Source organism: Rhinichthys klamathensis, unplaced genomic scaffold (assembly GCF_029890125.1).
Source record: "Rhinichthys klamathensis goyatoka isolate OS25496 unplaced genomic scaffold, OSU_Roscu_1.1 h1tg000395l_1, whole genome shotgun sequence".
Classification (NCBI taxonomy): domain Eukaryota; kingdom Metazoa; phylum Chordata; class Actinopteri; order Cypriniformes; family Leuciscidae; genus Rhinichthys; species Rhinichthys klamathensis.
In genome coordinates this window covers 2,757,472-2,778,764 of record NW_026606897.1, presented here as the reverse complement: position 1 = coordinate 2,778,764, position 21,293 = coordinate 2,757,472, and the positions used below count along the sequence as shown (strand labels likewise).

Sequence of the window (21,293 nt, the reverse complement as noted above, 5' to 3'; positions counted from 1 at the left end):
GAATAATATATCAGCCTCAAGAATACTGCAGTAGGCTACAATTAGCCTACGATAGATATGGTGATTTCTTTTAACAATATAGGTAGCCTACATTTAAAATAACTATTATGCATTCAGCATAGCTGTTTGTTAGATGCACAGATGAAGGATAAATAAAAATAAAAAATCAGGTCATTTTTAGTTACCGAGGGGCAGCCGTTTGTATAGCTCGCTACAAGCAAAGTAAAGTAGCTACACAGGAAATAAGCTCGCTGGTGTCGTGGAAACACGGGCATGTTAGGCGCCAAGTCCCTATTTGATCTTTTTAAGGTTTCTTGAGCTATTAGCGTTCAGCGTTGTCCGACCCTCTCTCACAATAGCTGAACGGTGTAAAGACAAAGTCATCAAACAGGCGGATGTGAGAATTGTTGGTGCACAGACTAAACCCAGAAGATTCAATGCACAGCTACATTTAGCCTACCTCGAAGTTTGAGACAACCGGTAATGGGCTACATTATTCATCAACTTTAAAAAAAATTGTCGTGTTTGTTCGTCCTAGCCCAGCCAGTAAAGGTCTGATGACTAATGTATGCATTCTATTTTAGGCTGCACAATCACACAGCATATTAAGGATTTAAGATGATGTTTATTAAAAAGAGATGCTCCACTGGCATTAGTGAGATGCAGAAGAAGAGGATTGGGATAATTTAAATTCTTGCATGCTATTGTTTTAGGCTATAGGCCTACACAATCACAAAGTTCTTAAGATGATGTTTATTAAAAATAGATGCACTGGTATTTGTGAGATTCTGTAGACAATTGTATAAGATTTGGGATAATTTAAATCAATATGTGGATCGCAGAACATTCTAGCCTATGTGTGTAATTGGAATAGACTGAAATAAGTCTTTAAACAATTTAAACAACGAGGCTTGGATCTAATTTCCTCTCAAAAACATGAGCAAAGAACTGAAACTGAGTGAACTATAGCCTATTTTAGACAAATTTACAAAATGTTAATTTCAGGTTCTAAACGAGGTATATAGCCTACTTTTATTCATCTTCTGCAAACATTCATGAAAACCAATATAGGCAGAGTCGGGGCTGCTGTAGCCTATATTAAAAGTAAATATTTGAAAGGCACGAAACCTTCAGTCCTTATTTTGTACACTAGAACAGTGGCTTAAAATCTCACCTGGTGTTACCTGTACATATTTCAGACACACACTGATATTGGGAACAGGTAGCTTATTTAATTAATAAAAATAAAATAAAAATCACTTTTCAATCAAATGTTCGTTCAACGCGGTTTGACAGTGCGCGTAATCTTTTAAAATGAGCTACTGGAAATGTTCAAAAATGTATTTTATAAATTGAAATAACGGCATTGGTTTTGTTGAATAGCTATAGCCAGATAGCCTACACATCTATAAAACACATGCAGAGCAAGCTATTAATATAGGTAATTGATTATTAATTATCTTAATTATTAATTTACTTTAACCGATTTCATATTAGGGACATCTTTTTCTGACGTTATTGTTGCATTGGAATTAAATTAAATTATTATTTTCATAAACGTCACAAATTCGATGCAATTAACCGGATGTCCAGTTTATTTTGAGAGTAATGTGGAATTATTGCTCCCTTTACCGTGAGTTCTGATCAAATATCGCCAACCACCTTTAACGATGAAACGTTACCTCAACGAATAAAAAAAGAAAATGTATATTTTAATAATCTATTTTGTATGTTGTCCCTAAGCAAAGATCGCATAACATTAGTTAATGTTTTAATGAAATAGGGTCGAAGAAATTGTTTTATTGGCACATCATGATTCAAAGTCCAAACATCCGTCACATGCATAATTCTCTTTCTCTGAAACCAAACAGTTTTATTTGTGTGTGTGTGTGTTACACGTGTGTTATAGCACGACATAGCAGCGAAAATAGTTGACTAAATATTTTCATTTGTAGCCTACTCTTTTAAGTTCCAGTCCAGACTATACAATTAAATGATAGTGTACATGCGTAAATATTATTAATTATAAATAAAACGTTTTTAATAAATTGGAAACTGCTACAGTAGGCTATATGTTTTTTTGTCCCAATAAGGTAATATTCAATTTACATGCAAAATTATTTTTGTTGGAACAACACAATAGCCATATGTAAAATAATAACAATAGCCATATGTGAAATAATAACAATATGCCATATTTAGCCATGGGCTAAATATAAAGGCAACGAGCCATCTTGTAAACACACAGGTCTTCTCAGCTAAACGTCTAGCTAGCCTATATATATTGTGTTTCTGTTTTCCGAATTATGAAGCCTGTCTGTTCTAGAAATAAAGATAGTGAGGGCTTTCTTCAAGTAGTTAAACCTAACAACTTCACATTATACCAATAGGGCCTACTCAAACTCCTAGTAGTAGCTACATATATCGTATTTCGACCACACCTGGAGCTCGTGTCAAGGTCCACACAATAAGCCTTATTTAAAAGACATTAAACATACTGTACTTATTTCTGCCAGATGAAAAAGAAATTTAAATCAGACGATTTGTTAAGGGTTTGAGAGTTTTTGAGAACTCGGTCATTCACCACATAGCGTGACAGCTTTTGAAGGATGTCTAATATGTATTATTGTAATTGGTCATTTCAGATTTTTTTTTTTAAAGCATTACCTAAGTGAAAACAAAACCTCCTGAAAACAAATGCTTTCATGTAAACAAAAAAAAAAAAAGCATCGTTAAGAGCCATTGCATCTCCTATAAGAGTTTACACCTGTTGGATATTTTTAGAAACATGTTTTATGCAATCAATACACCTTTAAAGGATATAGGCTACCATTGAATAAAATACAAAAATAACGAAACAGGAATTGAGATGTAACAATCGACGCAGAAAATGTCGCATGAATGTGTGTTATTCACCACGTGACCTTAAGCAGTTTGGATGATTGTTCACGATCACATTTGCCAAAAATAATACAGAAGAGAAAACTAAACGAATACTTATTCGAATAAAAAGAGCACAAGGAACAACAGTTAGAAGATAAATGTTTCATTTTAGAAAATATTTACCTTCTAAGAAAAGCCTGAGATTTTTTTTTTTTTTCTTCAGGTGTTTCAATGACCAGAGATTGTCATGCGTTAAATGGTTCAAACCGGAATGGGATACCGGGTTTTGGGCTGTCTGTAGTCTAACTACCCCATGGTCCTCTGTTTGTAAGACCTGCCAACTAGATAACAACACAGCACTTAGGCCTACATGCTTAATGGACTTTTTATGGGGTTGTCCTGTGATCATGTGACCTCTAGCATTACTATGTCCTCTCTGTGGCTCTTAGATCAGAAACATACCGCTGACTGCATTTTGGAAACTGGAAGAGCAAAAGTGAGTGTGAAAAGAAGCAAAAGACAATGAGAGATTATGAGGCGGCAAAGAAAAGTTCTGAGGGTGAAGGGAGAAATAGGAGCTAAGAAGAACAAGTTAGAGAGAAAGTGAGAGTGAAAGGTCATGTCTCTTGACTGTATCATTAGCTTCACCAACTGTAACCGAAGCCAGCCGGGGCACAGAAACAAATATTACACATTTATTTTTAATTGTTCTAATATTTTTACTGGGTTCCAAACCTTGAACTTCACAAACCGTAACCCATTTAGTCTTTGAAACACAAAAGATGATTTTTTTTTTTTTTGTCCACTCAATGAAAGTCAGTGGGGTCTAATGCTGTTTTAGACCCCATCAACTTTCATCGTACAGACAAAAACAGCTTCAAAATATTTTCCTTTTGTGTTCCACAAGAAAAAAAAACACAGGTTTGGAACACCATGAGTGAGAAAATAATAGAATTTTTATTTTTGAGTGAACTTTCCCCTCAAGTCCAACAAAAATATTACAATTTCCTTGATGTGCAAAAGATCCCTAGTATTTGATGACTCATCTTTATTGTGCAATGTGCATGTTACGTGCCACAGAATTCAAGGTGAGGCTTCATAAAGCATCAAAAGACATTCCACTGCATGTGACCTTGAGGAGAGGAGACCAGATCAAATGTACTGTGTTGAATAACTTTCAACTGGTTAGCTACATTCATTAATTGTAAACCTGGCTAAGTTCCCTGGCAATACCACTTCAGTTTCCAGGTTTTTAAAACCCTTGGAGTTTATGTACAAATGAAACATTGGTGTTATGTGGATGTGTATTCATGTATCAACACGCCACAGTCTTAACGTCAAATCAACAGATTTTTCCTGCTTTAATTTCCAGGTGTTTTAAATTTACATAAATACGATGTAGATCCAACACCACTTACAATTACCAACAGTAGCCAACCCCAAATATGACTCAAGACACATTGAGAACAGAACTAAAATTGTACATATGCAAACCGGTTTGCTATCAGAAAGCTTTAAGGAGTGTCATGGCTGATCTGAGTTTTTGAGAATGAAATGATACATTTTTAATCTTTCGTTAACCTACATAACAGCCGCATAGGTAAGAAAAAGTCAGAACAAAACTTCAATTCACAGCATCTCATCAATTGATTGGTGGATTACTAATTGTACATGGTAGGCCCACATGAGTAACATAATTCCATAAGGAATTTACAGCCTAAAACAAACAAGTGCAAACACACAGTCTTTTCAATCTACACATGTATTAATTCATTAATTCATTCACTCAATCATTCATGGCTCCCAGCACATGCATGTCAATGAAATCACATAGTTGGGTCAATGTTTTGCAAGTCGGGTCATGTGCAAGGCAGGTAGTGCTGGGTAAGGCTGTGGAAGGGGCATAGAGTGTTGCCATCTACTGGCCCTCCTCTTCTCGAAGGAACTGGAAGACAGATGAGAAGTCTTTGCTGGCGTAGCCGCGTGCGCACATCATACGGTAAATCTGATGGGCCAGAGAGCCCAACGGCACTGGGGTCTTTGTGTTGGTTGCTGTATTCTGAGCAAGTCCCAGATCCTGAGGATAAATGTCAGAAAAAGTCAATGAAGAATGTGCATAACTACACATTTAAAAAATAAACTAGCAAGTAGGTGGCCTCAATTGGATTCCCCATAAGACGCATTTTTGCATAAAAAAAAAAAAATCCCGTTTGAGCAGAATACGGGATCGACACAATTTTAAAAAAGTAGACCAAGTTTAACATGCCATGTTTAAAAAAACAGTGCTTAAGGCCCCAATTTACTCACGGCGAAGTTCTTTGTTTAGGGGTGAAACGAAGTTTGAAATACGTGACCAACGAAATAGGCTACTGCTATCGAACATCTGATACCGCCCACTCTGATGAGCGGCGTTTAGATGAATATGTAAATATGTGCTGTGCGCTTTCCTCAATAACAAACACACAACAAAATTAAGACAGCAAGCATTTTAATAAAGCATAAGAAAAGCATCTGATCATAGCATCGTGTATGTTTGCACGAACTCTACAGCACTCCAGTAAAGTCAAGCCACGTTTATTTATATACATTTTATTCAATAGATATAGCTTAAAATCAAGCAGCTTTACCGTATTAAACATTAAAAACGGAGTCAGTGTCTCGTTTCATCAGAAGTACAACTTCATTTTCTACTGTAAAGCAGCTCTGCAGTGCGTTCATGTTTTCACTCACGGACACCTGATCTCGACCGACTGAACAGGCCAAAAGAACCAGAAAAGATTTCCACGTGAAAGGCGTCGGAGCCTCCGCGCACACCAAGCCATTACGTAATCGCCACAGACCAATGGTTGTACAAAAGGTGTTTAACAGTCGGAGAGAAATTTTCCAGAAAGTTCACTTTGGAAAGCAGTTTCGAACTCCCAAAACGAACTTTAAACAACAAACTGATGTGGTGTCATTTTGAACAAAATCAGGCCGAAACGATTTCGCTTGAAGTATATCGGGGCCTTTAGTCTTAGCCCTCAGACATCTGATAAATATAGTACACAAAATTGGAAACACTTCAGGAGTTTCAAAGTCATCTGAATTCTACAGGATTTCTAGGAGACATGCCGCGTTCTTTAACGGACCACCTGAAAACAAAGCCGTTGTGTTGCCAAACCCCCTCATGGAAGAAGAAATCAGTCGTGTTTACAACCGTGACAATGAGCACTTATCAGGATCAACTAAATGCTGGATTTTCAAAAGTATGTGAATTTTACGGCATAGACTCTTTAAAATACGTCCAACAGACATGCTGGTCTGTTATTGTACGGTCGGTCATCGATGTTACATTTTCTCGCCCCTAAACATGACGGTTGCTTTACATGTCAGTCAGACGGCATCTGGGCGGTGCTTGGCCAATGAAAGCTGCGATGGAGTCCAGACCTCCTCCTGTCAGTCTGAAGTTCTGTGGCTAAAGCGAGACTACACAATGCTCAACAACATTGGGAAACATGATACAATAGGAAGAATGTGTATGAATAACATTGATACTGTAAACCAGATGAATTTAAAAGGTGAACATTTCCCTAGTTTTAACTGTGAAAACAATACACAGTACGCAAACAGCACCACCTCGAAAATGATCACAAAAAGTTAATAAATATATTTTTATATGAAAGCAAACCTTGGCCATTAGTGTAGTTCCAAAGCCACCCTGGTAGTTGTTTGCTGAGGGTACTCCCTCCATCACTCCCGGGACAGGGTTGTATGTGTCACTTGACCAGCAGCGGCCAGAGCTCATGTTTAAGATCTTTGCAAGAAGCTTCGGATCAAGCCCTAATCTGTGATTGCACAAAGTAATCTCCAATAAATAATAAGAGGCTAAAAAGTAGAAAATAATTCAATCTGTAGCAAAAGTAACAGCATTAAGATTTTGTAGTCATGTCTGTATTATTGAAGTCATTCACTGAATAAAGTAATTCAATAATTGTAAACTACACCTGATTCCCAAGTTCATGGTCTCTGCTGTTCCAATCATCCCAATGGCCAGCAGCATATTGTTGCAGATTTTAGCTGCCTACAAACAAGGAAGAAAGATTATGAACCCCTGGCCAGCATAAACCAGCACCTTTCCAAGAATGACACTATATTCTTAATCACATCCTGTTTGTACCTGTCCAGTGCCAACTTGGCCGCAGTACACCACATTAGCGCCCATACAGGTCAGAAGCTCCTTGGCTGCATTGAACTCCTCCTCTGGCCCACCCACCATAAAGGTGAGCTTACCTGAATTGGCAGCACCAACACCTGAGAAAAATAAAGAAAACAATGCAAATCATTCATATTACACCTAGGCCTGGTTTCACAGACAGATTAAGCCAGGATTAAGCCTTAATTCAATTAGGGTATTTAAGTAGATTTTATAAATGTGCCTTAGAAAAAAAAACATCACTGGTGTGTATCTTCAGACAAAACAATGGCACTGATATTTTAGGGGACCTATTATGACCCTTTTAACAACATGTGATAGAAGTCTCGGGTGTCCCCAGAATGTGTCTGAAGTTTCAGCTCAAAATACCCCACAGATCATTTATTAAACCAAGTTGTAAATGCCCATTTTTGAGTGGAAGAAAAAAACATGCTGCTTTCGTGCATGTATCTTTAAATGCAAATGAGCTGCTGCTCCCATCCAGCTTTCCAGAAGAGGGCGGAGCCTTTACAGCTCCTGCCTGGGAATACTCTGCCAGAAACTAACAAAACACTCTCACGTGGCATTGCAGTTCTTCATCATCATGAAAGTTTATTATCTGCATGCATTTTAAAGGGGTCATATAATGCCATTTTTGTACAAGCTAGTATGATTCTTTAGGGTCTAAATTAAAAGTTTGTAATATACTTTAATTAAAAATTCTCATTAGTAATGTAAGAAAACACTTATTTTACTTGGCCAAAAACAGCTCTGTTTTCAGCACGCTGTTTCAGTGCATATGACTTTAAATGATAATGAGCTTTGCTCACCCCGCCCCTCTGTTCTGTGTGTACACCGTTTGTAACACAATAACACAACAACCATAACGCGTTGTTCAGTATAAACGTGGGATTATGAATTATATTGAGAACATCATACATAGAAAACATGCCGTAATGTACCCTAAGTGTAAACCTTAGACGCATTCATTGTGAAGCGTACAGCTAGCGATTTGCAAAGATTAATATAAATATTAATCTAAAGTTTAATAAAACGTTACACTCACTTCAGTTGTTCTAGAGGTTCAGCAGGAACACGAATAGCTGGTACCTATCCTTTTTTCATGAGCAGCTTCTTAGCAAAACCAGCTTTATACTGATCCTCGTTTATAAAGCAGTCTGGTGAGAAATGATTCGCGCAAACATGAAAGCATTGACGTTGCTCGTGGGGAATATTCCCTTCGAAAACAAACACAGCCACTGCGTCTTCAGCGGTTCGGATTTAGGAACATTAAAATGACTGCTGTGTTCGTTATTACACCCAAGAACAGAACACCACAATCGCTTAGACGCCATTCTGCTCATAGACAGTGCTCCAGCATATCAACAATGACCGCGCCGGTCCGCGCAGACTATGATTGACAGCTCCCTCACGTCACGAGCGAGGGCGGGTCTGTGTTGAAACGATGCTGTCAATCAACAATCGTGGGAGGGGCTTCCGAGCGTGTGACGTCACAAAATCGAACGGCTCAATTTGAGGCAGGGGAAAACATACAAGGAGATTAAAACAAAAACACTGGATGGATTTTTATCATTTTATGATGGTTGTGTACAGGCACTGCCAACACACATTTCAGTACAATCAACTTGTAAAAGTGCATGTACCATTATATGACCCCTTTAAAATCATATCAGTCTAAACTTAAAACCATGTATGGTTTTCTGAGTGCACATATCCGAAGCACGCGCACAGGGAGCTGGCTGTCAGACGGTGCGTCCCATGAGTATTAAACCAAGTTCTCTTTCACAACTTATTGCGCTAAAACGGTCAAATACACAATGTTATGTCAAAACACACAAAGTTCACAAACACAGTCAGTTATTTCTGTGAACGTAAACAGCTAGTAAAGAAATCGCATGTGTATATTAGATCTGTATTAAAGTGAAAGCAGCAGCATAATATACAGTACCTACTGCTATATATGCTGTTAATATGAATCAAACTACTAAAGAAAAACAGAAAATCACTCACTGCTCTTAATTGAATAAATTATTAGCTTTAATAAGAATACATTGCTTACTTGAATGCTGCTGTTAAATGCTCTGGCGAGGAGATAAACATGGCAGTCTGTGTACAGCTCACTTTATGCTAATAGGGCAGAGTCCATCAGCAGTCGTGGGCGGGGCCTAAGCATTTGTGACATCACTGCATAGACACTGCAAACAGCTTGTTCTGAGACAATGCTTATGATTTATGGAGATAAAAAAAAAAGAGTGGGTGGATTTTTATCATTATAGGGTGTTTGTTTACACACACTGACAACACACAAACACCATGTAAAAGTGAATTTTTCATAATAGGTCCCCTTTAAAATATGTCAGTGCAAGTTGCTTTTGGTTAAAACTGCTCAAACAGGAATTTTAGTCTGGTACTAAGCTTAAGCCTTGTCTGTGAAACCGGGAGCTAAATTACTTGCATCACAGGGATAGTTCACACAAATGAAAATTGTCATTTATTTACCCTCATATTGTTCCAAACCAGTATGACTGACTTTCTTTTGCAGAACACAAAATAAGGTATTTTGAAGAAAGTTGGAGCTGTTTTTGTCCAAGATGTACAGATTTGTATGAACAGAATTAAGCCTTTATTCACTCTGAAATACATCAAATATGGTCACACAAACTTAATGTCATGCTTGGTCATGTGACATCCAAGAACCAAAGAGGTTTGATGTTAGCTGACATTTGAGGTTTGTGTCCGTTTTAATGTGATTGTCTTCGTTGTTTAGATTTTTTTGAGATAATTAACTATTAAATTTGGATTTGTTCATTAGACAAAGTAATTCTAAGTCAATCCAGAAGACGTCGTATGGATTAATGTTCTTTTTGGAACTTGAAAATACTAGAAGATAGAAGCCAGTGACTTTCATTGTAAGCTCAAAAACAGCTGAAACATTCTTCAAACAGCTCCTTGCGTTCTGAAAGTAAAAGTCTGTACAAGTTTGCAACATGAGGGCGAGTAAATGATGCCAGAATTTAAATTTAGGTGTGAACAAACCTTTTAAACTGACATACAAGTTTCACAGAAGAGCATTGTAACAAATAAAATGGATGTGGAGATTCGCATAAAAGTGTCAGTGAAATGGCCAATCAGAGAATGAGCAAATCACCTGCATGAACAAGTGACTAAATTAATTGGTGACTATAGTCCTAATGTGATTGTTTCCACATCTCACCAGTAACCCGTTTTAAGCCTAAAAGTTTGAGAGGATGGGTCTTTAAAATGTAACACCATCGAAGTGCCATAATTACTCTTAGAGAGGAAAGTTCTATAAATACACAAGCACTTCGCCATCTGCTGTGAACACAGACACGCATGACGTCAGGGACAGTTTGTTGTGGCTCACGTTTCATTAAGCCTCCTTCACAGGCGCTAACACGGAGCTCAGAATAATGTCTGGAGGGTCTAAGTAAAGAGAATGAGCAGGTCTGTGGATTTCTTATGACTGTATCACAAACCAAGAGCGGGTCCAACGGTATGTTAGCCAAACCCCACTGACGCATATGAATTGGGAGAGGCAACAATTTAAGGAAAGCAAACTAGAAGCACATTGTTTTTATGAGCCCAAAGACCAGAGGGAACAACTTCCTGATTAAAAAGGAGGATCGTCATAAAGCACAAACTAGCTGTTGACTGAGTTAAACATTTCTTGTAACGCGACAACACATGCAGTTTTCACACCTCAGTCAAGTTTATAAGATGCACACAAAATTGAACATTGAGAAAAGTATGTGTACAGTACATCACACTATACAGCCAATTCTGATTGCCATTTAAAGTTCATATGAATGTATATTACCCTATTTAAAGAATATATGCGTATATATAGGCTCTCTGAGCCTTAAACGTTTCTTCAAAACGGAACCGAGTCTCTCAGGCTATGCTCACATGCTTTCGGGGGTCTTAAGAGTCAAAAAGGTTGCAAACCACTGCATCAAATTTATGGAAGTCATCTTTTCTTTATTTAAAAAAAGCATAATGTTTTGTTTTTATTGTGAGTGTACTATACACAAATAAAAACAGACCCTTGGTCTTAGGCTGTTTTCACCCCTATAGATTATTTGTTTTTGTTCCAAAAAAGGGACTTAATTTGTTACAATGTTGCATTTTCTTCTTGGTTCGGTTCACTTTTACAAGGCAACCTTTCAAAGTGTACCAAAATGTGTTTATGCAAGTCACATATGAGTACAACTGTCCTCTTATTGGTCAGCGTTTCCTCTGCGTCATCCATCAAGATGATTGACAAGTTCGCTCCACGAGTTTATTGTGGCTTTATTTGTAACTTTCGAGACACGTAAACACTATAGGAATGTATCCGTCATTCCCGCTGTTAAATTATATACTACATTCTTATCATGGAATCAAAATCATGGAATGGTGCCGATTTGTGTCTCGGAAGTCTCTCTACTACAGTCCAGTGATGAAATACGCGTGTCCAGGGAAGCCTCAGGTACCACTTCATTCGCTGTCTCCTCGTGGAAAGGTGAAGTAGACACACTCACTCATCTTTCCAGCAATTTCTTGAAAAAGCATAACATTGAACTTTGTGCATCTGCCATTGTCACCGTATGAACTTTCACTGCACACGTTTTATTTTTTATTATTCTATTCATTTTGTACTTTAACACAAGATATGCTTTTCAGTTTTGTAGTTGGTTGGGTCCAAATACCTTTTTATTTTTTATCAGCCCTACAAAACATTAAAGACCTATGCAAGAGTGCATTCTGTTTATGCTTCGTGCTTAATACACTAAAGGAGACTGAACTGTACCAACTACCAACTGGCTAAATGCTGCTAGGTGGCACAAACTGTAATTTGCACTACTGTCTGTTTACCGCTACACCCCTAATAGGCACATATTAACGATAAAAGAAAATACAAAATAAGTTTTTTTTATAAAAACCTATTCATTTTGATCTTTGACTGTAATATGTGACCAAAGCTCATCCCAGGGAGACACCCCCCTCCTCTCTAACATTTAACTCTGCTAAGGAGCATAGATTCATACGATGCAATTTCCACCATTGCACTGGATCACTCATTTAATTCTGGGGCTCTCACTGTCTTACAATGTCTTAGAACAATCCTGCTGGCCAATGTGATGCATACCATAATAACAGAAAATACACCTTTTGAAACATTTGGGATTTGTCACCTAATAAGCCTAATACCAGCAACTTATAACATCTATAACTTGTATCCAAAATGGTTTGACCAGACTACATTCCCAAATACAGTGTAGAAAGGTACCCATCTCCAGCTGGCATTTCCAACATAAATTATCATTATTATACAATGCATAATGTTTCTGTGACTGTCCAAAGCATGTGAATATGAGGTATGCGATTGGCTGTCGGTTGCTAAGCATCTAGTCATAACATTCTAACACTGCGTTGCCAAACTTGTACAGTGTGAAACGAAGCAATGCGGGGGTTAACAGCAAAAGCACTGCTAATCCTGCTCCTGAGGTAAAACGCGGTGTTAACCCCATTTCTGAATTAAAAGTGTGAAACGATCCCTTACCTGCTGTGAAAGGGATAGTTCAACCAAAAATAAATTCTGTCATTAATAATAATTACTCACCCTCATGTCTTTCCAAACCCGCAAGACTTTCATTCATCTTCGAAATTCAAATGAAGATCTTTTTGACGAAATCTGAGAGCTTTATTTCCCTCCATTGATAGCTACGCAACTATCACTTTGACTCTTCAAAAAGTTCAGAGAGATCGTAAAACTTCAGAGAGAGATCGAAACACGATCGCTTTATATGATGAACAGATTTAATTTAGGCTTTTTTTCCACATATAAACTTAACTCACACATCAGTTGTGGTAAACAGAAGCTCAAGCATGTTCGCTTGACGTGTGAGAACCAATGAGGTTCATTCTCGCGTTACGCAGCACGTTTGAGCTTCCACAAGAGGCTTGTTCTCACACGTCAAGCAGGTTTGGTTGAGCTTCTGTTTATGTTCGCTGATAAATGTTTATGTGTGAATAAAAGGCTAAATTTAACCTGTTCATCATATAATGGTTTGGAACGACATAAGTGTTAGTAATTATTGACAATTTTAAAAGCAGGGGTTAAAACAATGATCCGTGGTTAAACGGAGTGTGAATAGTCCTAGTGATGTCTAAGCATTCAGTTCATATAAATCTGTCTAAAGTCTAAACATTTACAGAAATGGAGGATGTTTAAGCTTTGCCCTGATGAAAGTCAACAGTTGTGATGTCAATCACTGCTAGTGCCAATGAACGCCTCAATCTCACACCAACAATACAAAGTTAGCAACAGAATAACTTCACAACATTCAAAGATTGTGAAGAAAAAATAAAGGGACAACTACTTTTGCGTGATGAATCAAATCAACGAATATGATAACCGAACTGCAAAAGCAACACTAGTTCAGAAATGACTGTAGGAGTTCTTTCCAAATACCGTTTAGCTTAAAACTGTCCCAACCAGGTTGAGTGTAGAAGTGGATATCTTCAATTCAGTGCAGTAGGAAAGAAAGCAAAGGTATAAATCTCAGTTAAAGGTGCTCTGTAACTTTTAGCGGCCTCTAGTGGTGATGTTTCAGATTGCAACCAAATTTTACAAGAGCGCTCGTGCTCGAACTCATAGACAATACCGTCTATTACGCAAATATCTCGGCGAATACTAGACGGATTCGGCGAGCACCAAGCTCGTTGGGACCATCTAGTCGAGCTGAAAAGAACCATATAAGTTCCATAGTTTTTGGTGGTGTTTTTCGCGGAGATATTAGCAGAAAACCATCGGGCGCGCTGCAAAATTGCGGACGCCGGTGACGTCACGATCTCAGAAGAAAATCGTTTGTATCTCTGGAACGCAAAGACCCAGAGAGCTCAAATTCAGGGGAGGAGGTCCCAGGGGAACCCTTGCCCGAAAGCTAGTGGCGGGCCTCGGGGATGCCCCCTACCGGATCGCCGTTCGCTGGGACCCCAGATTTCGAACGGCTATAACTCGGGGAGCCTGGCGAGATGGACCTCGGGGGTGGGCTCGTTCGAAAGGCCCCGTCCAGCACTACGAACGATTAGAGTCTTGGGAATATTGATCAAAGATTGACTGAGACATAGAAGCCAAAAAACGTGCGCCTTTAACCGGACGTAACTCCCTGACCGTCTACAATAGACTGTATATAAGGAGAGAGGCTCGGGAGCGCGCATGCACGTCACATCCGTTGGATTTCGCGGTAAATCCGACCCGGAGACTTCACATAGAAATAGGAATACTGGCCTTCAGAGGTAATAGCAAAACTCGACAAGTGGATCATTTTAATGTGTGATTACAACCCCTTCACACACAGGCAATAAAAAAAGGATTCATTTTAGTAGAAAAGTTACATAGAGCACCTTTAAAGCAACTACACTAGGATGCTCAAAGAAAGTTGGTCTTATGAGGCTACAAAGTGGATAAATAAAACTAAGGCTTGAATCATTCTCTGTCCAGTTAATTTCACTTTCCTCAGTTCGCAAACCTCACTGCTGCCCTTTTAAGTCAAGGCCTATCTTCATGAAACTCAGTCTTGGTAACGACATAGGACAAAACCTTTGTTTGGCAAATTGGCACATTCAATTATTTAGGTCAAAATGATCTTTTATTGAATATTGAAAAATGTAGATCTGTACAGATTCAGACAGTGTGTCCAGATTTGCAAACTCAGTGCTATTCTTCACCATCTTATACTGTAAACAGAGTAGGGTACTCACACTAAAAAAAAAAAAAAAAAAAAAAAAAAAAAAAAAAAAACCCCAGATGATTTGAGCACAAAACTAAATGTGGAACGTTGAACTCTGTCATGGATTTCCTTGTGTAGCAGAAGGGGAGGGGCTACCAGACTCCAATGCTTGAGGCCAAACTAACCTCATAAAAATTCATACACTACTATAGAGTATACAGCAGAGATGGGGACTCGAGTCTGAGACTCGGACTTAAGTCGCACAAACAGCTGACTTCAGACTTGAGCTTCGAGACTCGTCAACAACCTGTTTTCATGCAATTATTGCTTTTAAAATCTAAATTCATTAATGTATTTCTATTTTCTTTTATTGGCGCATATATACGTTGGGAAAGTGTATGATGAGCTGCATGCCGTGTCCCCTGCCCTTTGCCATACAACGTGCATGCGCGCCCTCACATATCATAAAATGCATTGACGATGGCGACACCAAGTCCTCCCGTAGTTGTGCCTTTTGTCACTAGTTTTGGTTTTAATAACTTTACAAACAGTGGTGGTAAGCTAACAGCTACATGCAAGGTGTGTGGCACCAAGATAAATGATGCCGGATCCACAACGTCGAACTTCATCAGGCACATCAAAACGCACCCAGATAGGTCAGTCACTTGCTAATGTGAAAGAGACGTTAAATTTAGCATATATCGTCACAGGTACAGTAACAAGCTAACTATCACAAAGTGATGTGACACTTAAAGGGATACTCCACTTTTTTTGGAAATAGGCTCATTTTACAACTCCCCCAGAGTTAAACTGTTGAGTTTTACCGTTTTTGAATCCATTCAGCCGATCTCCGGTTCTGGCGGTACCACTTTTAGCATAGCTTAGCATACATCATTGAAGTGGACAAGACCATTAGCATTTCTAAAAGAAAAATGACCAAAGAGTTTCGATATTTTTCCTATTTAAAACTTGACTCTTCTGTAGTTACATCGTGCACTAAGACCGTAATGATATGACGCAGCGCCTGAAAATAGGCCACCTTCCGTCAACACAACGGAACTATTTTCAGGCGCTGCGTCATATCATTACGCCTGCTGCTCTCATGGTACGGCAGTGACGTTTCTTGATTATTACGCAGGAATGAGAGTATAGTTCCTAGCCATATCAGCCTAGAAAATCGCAACTTTACATTTTCCGTCGGTCTTAGTGCACGATGTAACTACAGAAGAGTCAAGTTTTAAATAGGAAAAATATCGAAACTCTTTGGTCATTTTTTTTTAGAAATGCTAATGGTCTTGTCCACTCCAATGATGTATGCTAAGCTATGCTAAAAGTGGTACCGCCAGAACCGGAGATCGGCTGAATGGATTCAAAAACGGTAAAACTCAACAGTTTAACTCTGGGGGAGTTGTAAAATGAGCCTATTTCCAAAAAAAGTGGAGTATCCCTTTAATATTTCACCAGGTCCGAGGGCTAGAGGGATGTGTTAAGTAGATTATAAGATTAGACTATACGATGTCGCAACACACTCATGGCAGTTTGTGAAATAGTCACGAAATTTAAATCTATTGATTTGTGTACACGGACACGATTTTCTATTTTTTTTTCGTGTCTCTTAGCACGTTTCCAAATTCGTGTCTCTCAGCACGGGGACAGATCAGATGGAAATAGAGACTTGAGACTTGACTTGGACTCGTGACAAAAGACTTGAGACTTGAACTTGGCCCTCAAAGACTTGAGACTTGACTTGGACTTCCAAAAAATGACTTGTGAACATCTCTGGTATATAGTGCATAGTAAAAGTGCATAGCGTATAATATGTCATTTGGGACACAACTACAGTCTATTCTCCCCATGTCAGGTCAGAAATACAAGCATGGACAAATCCAAACAAATCAGAAAAGTTTCCCCATTTTCCCTATAATTTTATCCTATATATATATAGGTTTCTAAAATAAGAGTTACATGAGTGATAACCACATTAGTCACTGATTTTCAGCACTTGTCTCCATCTCCACCATAAGTTGAGGTCATAAGATCAATTCCCAGATGCTGACTTTTGATTTAGTCTATAACTCAAAGAGTCCACACCAATGGCTGGATTAAGAAAATGGGCAAGATGAGGCAGGTGATAAAACACTTTCCTACCAACAAACCTGCAAATCACCCACCACACACTGAAACAGAGGACAGAAATAATAAAACTTGTCCTGAAATTTGACTTTGCAAACCTAGATTTGTTTTTTTGGCATGAGTTTTCACTTTCAATGTCCCTGTTAGCAGAAATTCTAATAATTATATTTAAATATAAATGTATCTTTGGCAATTACATTTAAATATTACATTTATCTTTAGCAAACTACACTGTTGTAGCTTTCAATAGAGCACGGACAAATAAAAGCCAGAGGATGGTTATGATTAGAATTGGAACTCCACTATTAACATGAACCTGTGATTTGCGAAAACCACAATGTTTGAACTGAAGCCAAAGATTTGTACTTGTACCTCTTCCCAGACAGTGACTAGTTTCGTAACTGTGACTATGGGTGTGTGATTTATGAAACCTTAACATTGTCTACACTTGCATATGTGGTTTGTGTGCAGTCAGGGTTCAGATCAAGGTTACCGCATACAACGCGAGTTCTACGCATCTACGGCTGCCCTTCGTATGATGTTGGAAAGGAAGTGAGAGTTTTTGCCATCTCACCTCCAGATACTGGGGCATCCATAAAAACAGCTCCCACTTTCTCTGCAGCAACTGCCATCTCCTTGGAGACAGCTGGATCAATAGTGCTGGAATCAATGAGTAGGGATCCCTTCTTCACTTTCCTGTTGAATAAAGATTTTAGAATACAAGACCTGTCCGGTACAGAGCACGTGTGTCATTTCTTTAAATTATGAAAAAAAGTTTCTCACCACAATCAATTCAGCTAAAATTCCATTTAATCTGGATATTAAAGGGCCCTATGAAATCAGTTTAAAACTTGTAAACTAATAATCGCTGGCTTCCGGCAACGGCTGATGTAGGCGTAGTAGTTAGAAAACAAAACGCCACTCACAAATTTCGAAGTCTAAAATGTTTTAAAGAAAAATGTCAGGATTTCGATAAAAGAGAAGAGGAGCGATGTCAGTGTTACTCATAGCCTCCTGCGGCTCGCCAAGCTTTAATTTGTGGCTCGGATGGCGGTGATATGATCATGCAGTCAATACATATATTTCAGAAAAACATTAAAAACAAGTAGGGCTATAAGATAACCCATTAAAAAAAACTCAGTGTCTGCTCTATTACAAATAATTTCGATCGGATTGAAAGGGGTGGAAAGTTGAGATTTTTTTCATCTCGCTGCGCCTGAAAAAAAAAAAAAACGTGCGTCACGACCGCGTTGCTTCCATTATTAGCGCACTTTCCGCACGCCTACATTTCAAATAACGAACTTGAGCGCGCAAAAAAAGACGTGATGTGTGAACGGCCCCTTACTCGGCGTCTGTGAAGTGGAGCAGGACAACGTCCCACCAGTTCTCGTTTCAGATTCTCATCCACAGACGATGTTTTGGGCGCGGGAGGGGCATTTTTACTGTGTGATAAATAGAAGCGTCACAACGGTTCATATGCTCATTGTCTCCAAATTATTGTGTCTATCGTTTAAAACAAATAAAGAACCAATGTAGGAGAAAGGTTATACGTGCAAACAGCGGGAAACTTTGTATAGGCTATTTGTGCAGTGTCACTCTTCCACCGGTAGGGGTGGAACGGTACACAGAAGTCACGGTTCGGTTCATACCTCGGTTCAGACATCACGGTTCGGTACGATTTCGGTACAATGGAGGGAAAAGCAAAACAAAAATGCAGAAGGCATTGTATTTTTTAAATAAGTTTTATTAATAAAGGCATAGAACCAGTTTATTTGTAGTGCACTGACAATAGTTTTATATAATTCGTTTATTAATTAAATTAATAAAAAGACAAAAAGACCTTGCGATATGTTTGGTAATTGTACCTGAATTAATTTAAAATTAATTTGCTATATTTCAGATAAATATATTTGTTTTCCTTAATTTTAATTAACATTATTAATTAACAATGTAACATTATTCTCATCTGAATTATAAATAATTGATTTCTGTATAAAATAATATTACCATTAAAAAAGCATTCGATTTTCTTTTTTAATCAATGTAGAATGTGTAAGATTAGTGCTCCGAGGACGAGAAATGAAAACCAATGCGATATGATGAATGTCTAAAAGATGGGACCCACAGACTGTTTTGAAATGGAGTTGGATAAATATGTTTTGCTTTTAAAACAGTGAGTGTGAGTGTGAGTGTGAGTGTGAGAGAGAGAGAGAGAGATTTTGGTTGGGTGACAGTTGTAGGTTACAGTTTGACAAGAGTTTACAGTGTGACAAAAGCACAATGTTGTGTTTTATTGCGAGTGTACACAAATATAAGTAAACACTTTGCAGGTTTAATGATCTGTATGAACAAAATGACGGAGTATGTTTTTTATGTTTCCACTGTTCAATCGCGGCCGCGCCTCTCTCTCTCACACACACACACTCCAGCATTGCAATCTTGACATCGCAGCCTGTTCATTATGCGGTCACACCAAACGCGAATAGAGCGTTAAATTTGCGTCTATCGCGTCTAGTTCGACGCTAGTCCAAAGCGAATAGGACGCGCGTATAAAGCCAACGTTTGAAGTGAACGCGCGTTCAGAGCTATAAGCCGATGGTACAGATTATGTGTCCCTAAAGAACCCGCGTATCTAACAGTAGTTCCGCATTACATTAATTAATTTTCATGCGAGTTTTATTTATTTTTATACCGTGTATTCTCCGTGTAAATTCGTGCACCGAACCGTGACGCCCGTACCGTTTCGGTTCGGTACGAATACATGTACCGTTCCACCCCTATCCACCGGTACTCAACATGCATACGGCCGTTGCCAGAAGCCAGTGATTATAGTTTATGTATAGTATATAGTTTTAAATATGAATTTTTTTCTTTAAAAAAAAAAAAGCTGGGAAGAACCAGGATATTATTTAATATAACTCTGATTGTGTTCGGCTGTCAAAGAAGTCATATACACCTAGGATGGCTTGAGGGCGAGTAAATTATGGAATTTTACATTTTTGGGTTAACTGTTCCTTTAAGTTTAGCAGAATACATTTTGAATTTGACTTTTTTAAAACTCAGGAATAAAGTTAGTTTCCTAATTAAACTGATGTTCAAATGTTGATTATTTAGCCTGTACAGAAATGATGTTCTTACTTCAGAATACCATTTGCGCCTGTATACACATCTACAACATTGGGGCTGGAGGGAAGCATTGTGATGATACGATCTGCCTTGTCCGCCACATCCGCAGGGTTGTCCAGGATCTGAGAAAAGAGCATGAACAGTCAGAGAGGCTCATCCAAAGGAACAACTAAGATGTAATCAATCATACAAAGCATATACATCATGGTGTTTAACGCAAGTCAGATGTGACCAAGTATCGTTTTATGTCCGTTATCCTGACCTGAGCTCCAAGCTCCTGTAACTCTTTGCAGGACTCTGGAAATACATCTGAGGCTATCACTGGATATCCATGTTTTATGAGGTTCTTTGCCATTGGGTTTCCCATGTTCCCCAGGCCAATGAAGCCCACCTGGGTTTTAGAGGCCATGGACCTGATGGAGACTAAGAAGAGACATGAATTATATATTTAGTGTCAAATTTAGAATATCACATGGGATATTTTAGCATTTAACTTGTTAAAAGCAGATTAATATAATCAAAGTAAGATGTGCAAAGTCTGTGCATGTTGATCAAGAGGCTGACATGTCAACATTTTTAAGATTTAATATTAAACATTTCCTGTGTTTAATATATAAGACAGAAATAAAAAATCAACCAATTAAAACAGATCACAAGAGCTCAATTAAAAAAACTCAATCAAATGCTTTTATATTACTTGAATCTCAAGTATGCTTTGTCCCTTTACAATTTGCAATCTGTTTAGATGAACTTGATTTATTAATGACATGACATCTCACTCCCACATTTATCGGAAAAGACTTGTTAGCAAATGCAACAATTTAACAACGGTCCATAATTTAGTTCAATGGTGGCAGATTCTGGTGACATTTACAAACTGTCTACTGTGTTTCATTGACATACACACGCCTGTGACTTTAGCCTAACAGCTATCGAGCGCTCCCACTGCATTGCATTATATCAGATGTTGCTGGACGGAAAATATGCATGGAAATCCACAGTAGCAGAAAAAACCCCATACAATTTTAAGATAACATTACAGACACATTACCCTGCACGGCGCTGACATGGTTATGACACTTTCCTACTAGACACCTCGAACCCCTTAACAGAGCGGCCATGCTGCTTCGCTCTTGACCTTCGACTTAGAGTGACGCGATTGGATAATCGATGATTGACACATGTGCCTCCATACGTTTTATTCAGCTCGGATCTCTTCATCC

At 38.4% G+C, this 21,293-nt stretch overlaps 1 protein-coding gene across 1 annotated transcript; it reads right to left on the bottom strand.

The window, feature by feature from the left end:
* Positions 1–4,216: 4,216 nt before the first annotated feature.
* On the bottom strand, positions 4,217–21,266 carry hibadhb (3-hydroxyisobutyrate dehydrogenase b). The gene is made up of 8 exons (XM_056234410.1): positions 21,122–21,266; positions 20,333–20,493; positions 20,083–20,192; positions 17,519–17,640; positions 7,040–7,173; positions 6,867–6,943; positions 6,551–6,707; positions 4,217–4,960 (listed from the first exon to the last, which is right to left on the bottom strand). The coding sequence occupies exons 1-8, from the start codon at positions 21,189–21,191 to the stop codon at positions 4,802–4,804; spliced, it is 990 nt and encodes a 329-aa protein (XP_056090385.1). The 5' UTR covers positions 21,192–21,266; the 3' UTR covers positions 4,217–4,801.
* Positions 21,267–21,293: the final 27 nt, after the last annotated feature.

What these genes read in the sequence shown, in the direction of transcription:
- hibadhb (XM_056234410.1), bottom strand. Translation starts at nt 21,191, where the DNA reads ATGGCCGCTCTGTTAAGGGGTTCGAGGTGTCTAGTAGGAAAGTGTCAT. An exon ending in TACAGGAGCTTGGAGCTCAG is followed by an intron (nt 20,193 to 20,332) that starts GTCAGGATAACG and finishes CTCTTTTCTCAG; the next exon opens with ATCCTGGACAACCCTGCGGA. An exon ending in GGCGCAAATGGTATTCTGAA is followed by an intron (nt 17,641 to 20,082) that starts GTAAGAACATCA and finishes TTTATTCAACAG; the next exon opens with GAAAGTGAAGAAGGGATCCC.